This window comes from Mixophyes fleayi, chromosome 3 (genome assembly GCF_038048845.1).
Source record: "Mixophyes fleayi isolate aMixFle1 chromosome 3, aMixFle1.hap1, whole genome shotgun sequence".
Taxonomy (NCBI): domain Eukaryota; kingdom Metazoa; phylum Chordata; class Amphibia; order Anura; family Limnodynastidae; genus Mixophyes; species Mixophyes fleayi.
This window is the reverse complement of record NC_134404.1, coordinates 21448113-21460298: the sequence shown is the minus strand read 5'-3', so window position 1 is coordinate 21460298 and position 12186 is coordinate 21448113. Positions and strand designations below refer to the sequence as shown.

At 43.3% G+C, this 12186-nt stretch overlaps 1 protein-coding gene across 5 annotated transcripts in view; it reads right to left on the bottom strand.

Moving 5' to 3' along the window:
• Positions 1–12186, bottom strand: part of MSRA (methionine sulfoxide reductase A) — a 249494-nt gene that overhangs the window by 122333 nt on the left and 114975 nt on the right. For all 5 annotated transcript variants that reach the window (XM_075201201.1, XM_075201203.1, XM_075201204.1 and 2 more), the window contains one exon: positions 2017–2085. In XM_075201201.1, coding sequence (XP_075057302.1) covers positions 2017–2085 — 69 coding nt within the window. The remainder of the gene's footprint in view (positions 1–2016; positions 2086–12186) is intronic.

Here is a 12186-nt window from a genome sequence, read left to right as displayed (position 1 = left end):
ACCCGTCTATAGGACAAATTGTCAAAGCTGGCTTTAACTGCAACACTACTGTGCTGTCTACTGACTGCAAGGCCTGTTTAAAAACATAAATATAGGGGGCAAAGCGGAGGGGGCGCAGTGAGTCGGCATCTGAAGGATTAGAATCTTGCAAACTGGGAAAAGCAGATTTCACCTCCGTGAATCCACCACCATAAATGTACCCGCACCATTTGTATTTGTTGCGCTCAAGATTTCAGTCCATGGAGCAGACAAGGAGGGACTTGGGGCGCTCTGAGGAAGGGTGCACACGAAACTGGTTGGGCAGCACTTAATCACCATTGTTTAATACCCTTTGTGTTGAATGGAATCATTCTTGCCCACACTGCCGGAACGTCTGGGAGGCTTCCCAATTTCAGGGAGTCTTCCTGGACGAGCAGCCCCCCCTCCCCCAGTATCAGTGTGAAATACTAGGAGAGCCCTAGGAAATTGCTGTGAATCAGATTTTGTAATAGCCCAACTACCGCCCAAGGAAAGCTTATCCTCAAAACCAACTCCAGTCCTAGGGACCCCCTAGCAGTACATGTTTTCCATATCTCCTTGCTGGAGCACAGGTGTATTCATTACTCACTGACACAGTGTAGCAGGTGGAATTATGTCACTGGTCACCTGGCAATCCTGCACTGTAAGTGGGTCCTGAGGACTGGAGTTGAGAAACACTGCAAAACCTATGGTAGTTAGGGCCTTGTTAGGGTATACAATATATATCATATAATATGTACTCTATTGTTGTTTTCTTCCTCTCTTATTTCTGCTATCTAAGCACAGTGCACCCATTTACATTCAAACATCAATTATTAAACTTCTACATGTACTAGTCCCCTTTTAGACATTTTGTTAATTGTTTTTAATTTTCAACCAGAGTTTTTATCTTTTACAGAAGCCCCAATTATGCATTTTTAATTCATATATAATTTTTTTTTTACAAAAAAACAAAACAAATGTACTAAACTTATTATATATCTACTCTTAACTACTGGACCAACATGAAAGTACAGTGTCTGCAGGCAGGATTTATTTTATTACCCTTCTTTTGTCATTGTTATTTGTATTTCATTTATTTAATTACAAACATTGATTAAGCCATGCTGTGAATAGGCAGCACGGTTACTGTACACTACAATATTATTAATAAGCAAATATTAAACCTAAGAAAATATTTGTCTAGTCTACACTTTGGCCTAAACTAAGGATCTTAAGACTATCCTACTTTCATCATGAAACTGGTTTCAGTTGTCAACTTAAGCTGGGTACACACTACAGAAATTTCAACCAACTTTTTATGCTGAGCGATTTTGCATCCGATCGATGGTCCGATCGCTCGGTCCATGGACTGTATACACACTAGCCTTGTTTAGGACGATAAAGGGAAGAGCGGACGTCCCTTTAGTGACTTTTTACAACCATGTTGTCTTGAGCAATGACTGTAATTTCGTACTCACTGTTGTGGATCGGTCGGAAGTTTATACACACTACACAACGGAAACGAGATTCTAACGAAAATATTAAACGGTACGACCAACCAAGTGAGGCGACAATCGTCCATTTGGGCAGACTTTCGACCATCGTGTCACTGCACACACTGACCCGACTTTTGAACGAGCGGTCGTATGTCGGCTGGTTGAGCCGATTAGTGGATGGAAACTGTGTAGTGTGTACCCAGCTTAATTAATTGATAATGCCTAATTTCCATGTATAGATATGTTGACATCTCCTAGTGGGACTCAGGATCTGAGATCCTGGGGTTCCAGAACAACGAAACGTTGAAACTTGGTGTCTCAGGTGAAAACCGCTCGGTGCACAGGCCTTGGTTGGACAAATGTGCTCTAATGTTCTCCTACACTCAAGATTATTTATAGGAGTAAAATGAGATCATTTATTTCAGACATATCGCTCCCCTATAAATAATTTTCTATCATGATGGAACTTTTGAGACTTGAAGTTGATCTTTTCTAGAGAAAAATATTTTCAATCACTTACCAAATATTGCCATCTGCGTCCCTTCGGGGAAAGGTTCAACCATCGAATTGCCATTAACATGGTGTTTAGCTGGAAAATATAATAAAAGGATTCACGTCACCTTCGGCTTCGAGATGCAGAGATAAATATGTGTTATGATTGGTTGGAAGTCATGATATTAAGCAAACATACAGCAATCTATTTATCAGACATCTATATGCTTAAAGGAAGTAACATAAATGGAAATGCTTAATTTTAGATATGTAAACAGGTATATAGAGTAAAAAGAACATTATACATTATAACATACTTGTGCAGTTTATTAATTGATCAAAAACAGTAGCTTGCAGCGTGGGAGAGAATTATGGCAGCATGCATTGAGCAACTTCTACATTACTTTAATAGAGAACACAGCTGCCTTGGCATCCATGAAAAGCTAAGACAATCTGCTGATTCCTTGAGACAATGGCCAAAACTAAACAGCCTTACCACTATTACATCACGCCCTGCAATGGGCGCTGCAGGTGGGGACGATTATGACCCTGATTTACTAAGGAACGTAAATACCAATAAGTGTTGTATTTTAGGTAAAATCGCTGTACGCATGCCCAGAACCAATCTATACGCCAGTAAAAGCAGCAACGTCCAATTTATCTTCGAGCGCAAAGGACCCTGACAACAACCATGAATTCAGTGGCGGAATGGGAAGGGGTGTATACACACAGTCAGTGTACAGTAAGCATGTGCCAAGCTTGAGTGCGCACCAGCGTCCGATTCAGGCTTTGGGCATCTCAAAGGTACTTGTTCTTCTGTCGTATTACTTGTACCAGCTACAGGTCAGATGTGAGCGCTGAGTGATTGTGATGATGGTCACGTATACATGCTAGAACATGTGTTTGCAATCAAGAGCAAAAATGCATTTTATGTACATTATCAAAGAGTAATCATTTTCTTTACATGCAAAGTAATATACTCAGCAGCCCCTCCTTATTCCTGCCTTAGTTTCACAATGAATGAGTATGAGTGCACCCATGGTACAATACCCTTATAAACAAGACCCCATCTGCAGAATTATCACACCACAGGAGTAACGGCACAGGATAAATTGTAATGTACAACTTTAACAGAGATATTGTTTTCATCCATAAAACCCCCCAATATCTCCCTGATTTTGTGGACAATTCAATTAAGATAGATGCCATTGTCCTTTCTCCAACTCTCAATTCTAAAGCAGAATTCTGCAGTTGTATCACACAAAGGACTATTCTGTCGTACGCAACATGGCTGGATTATTGGCTGCTGAATAAATAAGCAATTATTGGTTTTAATCAATATCTATTTTTTCCAGCTGAAATGACTCTTACAGCTTATTATAGATTTATTTTTCAATACAAAAAAATAACACTTGTCTGTATTACACTGATCACTGTGGTTACAAATGTGTGTGTGTTGGCACCTGTTCTGCAGGGAAGAGGGTAAAGGTCTGTAGGGGGGTCTCTGCCCTGGGACCCTATTCCATAGATCACAATTGCCAATGGGACCGCCAAAACCTGTTCCTTCTATATAGCTCATTAGACAAGGGTCTGCTTTATAAGGCCTTCCTTTCATTCCTCACTTCTGAGAGATGCGTAGGGCAGGAATGAAAAGAAGTGATGAGTGCGTGCCACTTAATGATGCCATTCGTATCATCAATTGGGCAGGACAGGGCGCTTGACGAAGGTAACTTCGGAATGATGTCCCTGCCCACTCAGTGTTATCTTGGTGGCTAAGTGGTTAGCACTTGTGCCTTACAGCACTGGGGTCATGAGTTCAATTCCCGAACCATGGCTTTATCTGTGAGGAGCTTGTATGTTCTCCCCGTGTTTGCGTGGGTTTCCTCTGGGTGCTCCGGTTTCCTCCCACACTCCAAAAACATAGTGGTAGGTTAATTGGCTGTTAACAAATTCTGTGTGTCTGTGTGTGTGTTAGGCAATTTAAACTATACGCTCCAATGGGGCAGGGACAGATGTGAGTTCTCTGTACAGCGCTACGGAATTAGTGGCGCTATATAAATAAATGGTGATGATCTGCGTCACCATGAAAAGTCTCCGCTGTTCTAAGCACATTCCATGCTATATGTACACGTACTTTATAATGTAAAACACAACACATACACATGTTTTCTAAAACACATACATGGAGCAAAGGGACCATCATTGTTTATAGTATTATTATGCAAACAGTAATTTTGAATTTACTTCTAAATGCAGTTGTATTTTCTTGTCAATAAGGTGAAATGAATGGTATTTTGAGCACTTAGGCAGCAATTAAACCGGCTCACTGCATGAACTGCACGAACCCTTAAACCAGACAACAAAGAAGAGTTTAAATGTAATAAAGTAAAAACTAAAACAAGTTAACAAAGGAAATAAGTGCTGTGTAAATGAAAGATTGATAGAGAGGACTGCATGTCATGTTATTAAATTACCTCTCTGCATCTATTATTTTAGTAACACTCATTAATGGACTATTTCTTTAACAATTACATCCAACATAAATTTCACATACAGAACAGAAAATGAAAGAAAATTAATAGTTGTCAACTGTTCCTAATGTCAAGAGACAGCCGCAGGTTGCATCTCCATGTATATGGTCTCTGACAACATCCCACTACGTCTCTTATCCTATGTAATGCTAAGTATCTGGTAAATAGTATCTGTTCAAATCTAATTATTCTTTAGATGAAAGGCAACAATTTAAATTTAAATGTAATAAAGTAAAAGTCGACTTACACAACTTAAAGCAGCATCATGTCTACAACCACCACCTCGGACAGACCATGTCTACAACCACCACCTTGGACAAAGCAGGTCTACAACCACCACCTCGGACAGACAATGTCTACAACTACCACCTCGGACAAAGCAGGTCTACAACCACCACCTCGGACAGACCATGTCTACAACCACCACCTCGGACAATCCATGTCTACAACCACCACCTCGGACAGACCATGTCTACAACCACCACCTCGGACAAAGCAGGTCTACAACCACCACCTCGGACAGACAATGTCTACAACCACCTCGGACAGACCATGTCTACAACCACCACCTCGGACAGACCATGTCTACAACCACCTCGGACAGACCATGTCTACAACCACCTCGGACAGACAAGGTCTACAACCACCACCTCGGACAGAGCAGGTCTACAACCACCACCTCGGACAGACCAGGTCTACAACCACCACCTCGGACAGACCATGTCTACAACCACCTCGGACAGACCATGTCTACAACCACCACCTCGGACAGACCATATCTACAACCACCTCGGACAGACCAGGTCTACAACCACCATCTCGGAGACATGATATGTATACCCACCACAATGGACAGGGTATATCTATAATCAACACCTCAGACAGCACATGTCTATACCCAACACCTCAGACAAGGTACGTTTACAAACACCACCTTGAACAAGGCATATCTATAGCACATGTATATACCCACCACCTCGGACAGCGCCTGTCTATACCGACCACCACGGACAGCGCATGTTTATGGACTTTGTAGGTTGACACCAGTGGGTATTAAATTGTGTACAATAAGCTGAAGTTAGTAAAAGTATGTTATAACACAATTGTCTGTAAAAATGTGAGGGAAAAATTACACTAACTAAGGCTAGGTGGACCACATGGCTACAAATTAGATCCTAATCTTCTGGTAATTAATGCAGCAGAACTTCATTTATAAAGCAAGATAACTGTCAAAGGAAATATGTCAAACATTTAGCTTCACATTAATAAGCATTTTTGTGCGCTGTGATCTAATAAAGCTGTTGGCTTTCTGCCACTAGTAATCATACACACGAGGTCTGCACATAAATAAAACAATAACAGACATACATCATACCGTATAACATGAATTACATGTTTTACAGATCATACATTAGCAACTGATAGCGCTATCAACCAATGATATTGACAGTTGTCAATTTGCCTGGCAGTGACAGCACAGTGCAATTGTTCTTAATTCAAGGGGATGCAGGTTATTAAATAACTCGAATCTAGTGACATCCCTGAGTCACAATGTCCTGGCTTAGAAAAGTGCCATCATGATGTCACCTTTTCATAATGAGGTCGGCGCTGCCAAAACACCAACCTAGGTGGTTGCCAAGTGTGGCAAGAATCAGTTTCACGCCCCCACATGGGGCACCAGACACTGTAACGGAGCGGCAGCGGCTTCTTACCTGTAAAGCTGCTAGACGCTGATCCGCCATGTTAGTGATGGGTCGGGAGTGTGGCTCTGGGTATAATGTCACCACAGACCTGTACGCTCCCGTTCTGACTGAGGGGAAGAAAATGCCGTCCCACCCCCCTTTCCATACAAGGTAAGAAGTGCAAGGGGGGAGGTAGGTCCGTGGCACCTGCCCAGTTCAAAATGACTGCCCCCATTTTGTGTAGACAATAGGTGGATTTAATGGCTAACTGTCACTTATTACATAAGAATAACCCCTGACTGGTGTTGGCGCTACTAAGCTGGGAGGCGCGGAGTCTAACGCACCCCTGATGTTCACCAGGGACCCCCGCAAGGAGGTATAGACTTCGCTGTGTGAGGTGCGCAGGTCGCGGTTCTCCCATATAGTCATCAGTCCAGTGAATGAACCGTAGTCAGACAGGCCGGTTCAGAACCAAGGAAGTGCAGTACCTAAGAGAATAGGCAAGAGTGTAGTCAGGAACGGTCCAAGGGTCAAATCCAGTATGGGCAGCAAGGTACAGTGGGTAATCCGGAAGAGTAGTCAAGGAAGCCAAGTTCAGAGTTCAGGAGACAAACAAGTAACGCAGGGGAGCTAGAGAAAGATATGAACCATTACTCTGGCACCATATTGGTGTCAGAGTGAGGCTTAAATACAGTGGGAGAGGAAGTGGAGGAGAGGAGTTTCCGACGATCAGACACAGCTAAACGCCGGGCAGGCGTCCCGTTGCTATGGGAACGATTTGTGGCATACTGCGCATACACGCGCTGCGGGGGTCACGTGAGCGGAAGGACGTCCCGTTGCTAGGCAATGGGATGAGAGCTGCGATCCGAAGGCGACCGTCTCCAGCACCCATGAGGGGTGCGGAGGCGGCGCCGAACACCAACTACTGTTATAAATTAAATTTTCAGGAGATTTCATTTTTCTTGGAAGCCCAAGCAGTTGTTTTGCTTAAAAAAATAACTCATTAGAGGTGACCATGGATGGGAAAATACATTAGCAATGCATACCGCAGGATGTTTTTTCTCTCCTCTACTAGATTCAATATCAGTCTTTTAAAAAAAATACCATATTAAGTATTTAATTGTGAACCATCAGGATGGCAGCGGGAGTATGAGCTTGGATGACCTACCCCTCTTGCTCCTTCTTAAAGAAACATTCTCCTGTAGTAGGAGACAGCCAAAGCTGGGCCCGATTCATCAAGACACGTATTCTGACCGCAACCCGCCTTCAGTATTATACGCATGTAATTAGGCTTTGCGCAAGCCCAAATTCTGAAAGGCACGGATTTCAAGTATATGGGCTTTTGAAATCGGGGACAGGCTTGCTGTGCTCTAATACACCGGACGCTGCAGGATGCGTCCAATACCTACGTGGATTATAATTTGACAAAAGAAAAAAAAAATCTTGCATTATTGTTCCCTGATAATAATAAAGGCATTAATATTATTTCCCCCGCCCCATGAAATACATTTATTAGAATGTTGTTAATGTCTACTGAGCATAAAATACGTTTTTACATTTGCTTGTGAATGCAAACACATGTTATAGCATGCATTTGAGACTTATCACTACTGATCAGAATTTAGGCTTGGTACACACTGCAGGCTTTTCATCCAATTATCGGGCCAATTACAAGATAAATGACCGTTCAACCTGATGTTGCATTAGTGTGTACACTCCAACAATGAACGATAGTCGTTTCATTTAATTTGACTACAAATCTTGTTCACTGATGGAACGATGTCGTTCCAATCCTGCAGTGTGTACGCACTCAGGACCAGCAGAGTCCATAGATCTCTATGGAGTGTACAGAGTCACAATCTTTTCAGCAGATGGATATGACAGACGAGGAACAAAGATCTGAAGGTAAATCTTGCAAAAAGTGTGTTACGAGCCGCGGCGGCTCTGGACACCGCCGCGACTCACTTCCAGGTATGGCTAGGCGTCCCGGCCGTCGCTATGACGACCGGGACGTCATTTCCTCCAGAACCCGGCCGTCGCCTAGGCAACGGTCGGGACGCTCTCTGCCTCCTGCGCCGCGTCCCGGCATCTAGGGCAGCCGGAGGCGCGTGCGCATTCCTCATTTAATTATAGCCAGCTGGGCTAAGTATTCCCTGCTGCGCAGGGCACCGTTCATTGGCTCAGGCTCGTTTATTAGGCAGCAAGGGACAAGCCCTTACTGCCGGTTATAGTTCCTGCTTCTGCTGTCTAGGATGCTTGTGTTCCTGGTTGCTGTACCTTTTTGGATTGATTCTTCGTTGCTGACATTCCGCCTGATTCCTGACTCCGTTTTGATTGCCTGTGCCCTTTTGACCTCTTTGCCTGGATTTCTACACTGCTGATTGCCTGTGACCTCTGACTCCGGTTCGTGTCCTGGACATTCTGTTTGCTGCCGGCCTTGATCCTTGCCTGACCTCACTCTGCTATTTCTCCCATCTGCTACCGCTGGGTTCTCCCCAGTCCACGCACAATTCACGACCCTCAGCTGTCTGCGGCCAAGTCTGTCCCCACCACTAGGGGCTCCAGTGAAAACCAGACTTCTGAGCAGACTCCGGGTTTTGTGTTGCTGGCTGTGGGGGTTCCTAACAAAGTGTTAAGCGTGTACACATGAATTGGCATGCTGATCGGGACCTTTTTTCTTTAAAATCAGTAAAATCGTTGACTACTGCATTGGAAATTTTCTGTAGTGTGTACCCAGCCTACGCCTAAAAACAAGTAACTATGACGCGCGTAGGACTTGATTCGGAAGTGTTGCATGTGCTTGAGTTTGGCACGCCCTTACTGTACATTGATTACGGCAAAATGCCCCTTCCGTGCCCAGCTCACTCCCCGAAATTATAGGCTGTAGTACGTGTCCTTTGACTTGCAAGTGCACAGAACAGGACTGCGATCACTGATGTTTCTGCCGGTTCTGACCATAGTGATATTGCGAATGATACGCTTGAAATCGGCAGGTACGCCCCTTGATCAATCAGGCCCTCTGTTTTGAGTGCACTGATTGGTTGCTGCCCTGTCCAGTAATTTCTGCCGACACCCAGTCAGTAGCGATGAAATTAAAAATTCTACTGCAATTATCCTTCTCAAAAACTCAGAAGAATGTGGATGAGAACCATGGAGAAGTAAGGTAATCAAAAATGACTCCTAAAATTCTACCATTTGGGTTGAGGAATGGGGTTTAAACAGTTCTAAAAAATCATGTTTAATATTAATCAAAGACATTATCAGAGACTTTATCTCTCGGTCAGCGAGGGCCTAGATTGCGTTATGGATTTCCTATTTATTACTTTCGAAGCCATGAAAAGATTTGGCTCCTATAGAATTTCATTAAGCTTTTCCTTTCCTGTGTTTAGCTTCCCTGCAATCGTACAGCCGAGTGCTAGTGGTGTCACGTCTCTGCAGAATGAATCAGCCGGCTATTGTTTGTGTTTACCGGTATCTTGAACACAACCACCTACCTTTCTGCTTCATTAGAATGTGTGACACCCCCCCCCCCCCCCCACCCGTGCTTAAAGATGAACCGCATCCCCATTTTCACAGCCCATTAAACTGATTTTAATTGAATCTTTGTTCTTACTTCTGTAAAACTGTCTAGATAAGAGTTGGCCAGACAAGATGGTGTCCTTGCTGAGCCGTCCTTGAACAAGCAAAGAAAGGAAGAATAGATGCAAAGTTCGCTAATATTTCAAAACAGAAAAACAAGGAGAAGATCGTTCTAATCTAAAGAAGAAACGGTTTGAAAGAGCAGACTAGAAATATTTTGTATACAACTACAAAACAAGGACATCAGATAAACACTGGGACTTACTAACAAAAAGCAAAAGAGTAAATGTAATGTAGCGCAGAGCGGCGAGTGAGACATTTGCTTTTATTGTCAAGTTGTGCACTAGACCGATCAACTTAACTGTTTATGGATTGTGCCAGATTATTACACATTTGCACAAGAAATAAGTAACAGACACGATTGCACACTTTGCCCCATACTCAGCCATTGTGCTTTTCCTACTGTTATTCTCATAAAAGAAGGTTGGTGACCAACACTTCGGTTAAGTGATGCTTTTGCCAAAATATTTTTTTTTCATAAGGGTGGGGAACAGGATGGTGAAAAAGCTTAAACAACAGCATTGTGACCGCCACACAGTTCCATATCCATCATTGCAGCCTTGTGCCCAACATACAGCACCATAGCTACCAGCCAACACGCAAGGTGGCAATTAGGCGTATTTGCTCTTGACCATTATTGTTTACAAATAAGTTTACATTTCTCATCCAAGTACAATGATCATCATCATTTATTTACATAGCACCATCAATTACGCAGCGCTGAACAGAGAAAATATACCGATCAGCCACAAAATTACCCAATACTGTGCAGGTCCCCCTTGTGCCGGCAAAACAGCTCTGACTCGTCGAGGCTCGGACTTCACATTGTCTATGTACGGCGCTGTGAACCCTTTGTGTCGCCAAATAAATAAAGGTTAAGAATACATAATAATAAGCTCTGAAGGTGTCCTGTGGTATCTGGCACCAAGATATTAGCAGCAGATCCTTTAAGTCCTGTAAGTTGTGAGGTGGGGCCTCCATGGCTCGGACTTGTTTTTCCAGCACATCCCACAGATGCTCCATCAGACTGAGATCTGGGGAATTTGGAGACCAAGTCGACACCTTGATCTCTTTGTCATGTTCCTCAAACCATTCTTGGAAAATATCTGCAGTGTGGCAGGGCGCATTATCCTGTTGAAAGAGGCCACTGCCATCAGGGAACACCGTTGACATGATGGGGTCTGCAACAATGTTTAGGTAGGTGGTACGTGTCAAAGTAACATCCATATGAATGCCAGGACCCAAGGTTTCCCAGCAGAAAAATGCCCACTGCCTACCGGGAACACTCTATAAAACCTGCTGTTTTGGTTAGACCCAGTTGTCTACCCATCAAAATTTGGTCCTTGTCAAAGTCGCTCAGATCCTTACTCTTGCCTATTTTTCCTGCTTCCAAGACATCAACTTGAAGAACTGACTGTTCACTTGCTGCCTAATATATCCCACCCCTTGACAGGTGCCAGTGTAACAAGATAATCAATTTTATTTTCACTTGTCAGAAGTGGCTGATCGGTTTAAGTTATTCACATATGTCCATGGACCTTACAGTCTAAATTCACTCATACACACACACGAGGGTTAATTTTGTCAGTAGCCAATTAACCTGCCAGTATGTTTTTTGAGTATGGGAGGAAACTGGAGCACCTGGAGGAACCCCACGCTAACAATTGTCACACGGATAAAGCCCTGGTCGGGAATCGAACTTCTGACCTCAGTGCAGTGAGGCAGCAATGCTAGCCACTGTGCTGCCCAATTATATACTACTGATTCTTTTCTGCAGTATTTCAGTAGTTTTCAGTGTCTTTCCCAGAAAATTTTGCCAGCCGGGTGGCATTAAGTAGTAGCCGGGTGGGTGCAGTGTAATAATATTGAAAAATGTTGGAGGACATTGCCCACACCTGCCACGACTGGTCAAACTGGTGGTCAGTGGTCTTACACACACTGCTGGCTGTAGTGCTCACATGCCTGTCTATTAATGAAGACAGTATTTGGCCAGGGTCCAATTTGTCATATTAAGGCTATGATTGTTTTGATCTTATATAACAGTGTTGTTATTGTGTTTTAACCAGTTTATCTATAAACATATGTTTTTACATTGCATAGTACATAGCACTTTATTTGCACCCAGGAATCATTTATTTGTTTCTTCTTCTGGTTTATTCTATTATAATAGGACTCTGTTAGGCTCCAAGAGCCGGGTTGCAAGTAAAAACAGCCAGGTGGAGCACCCAGGAAATAGGTGCTGGGGAGAACACTGAGTGGTATTGTTATTAATATTATTACCATTTATTTATATAGCGCCACTAATTCCGCAGCGCTGTACAGAGAACTCACTCACATCAGTCCCTG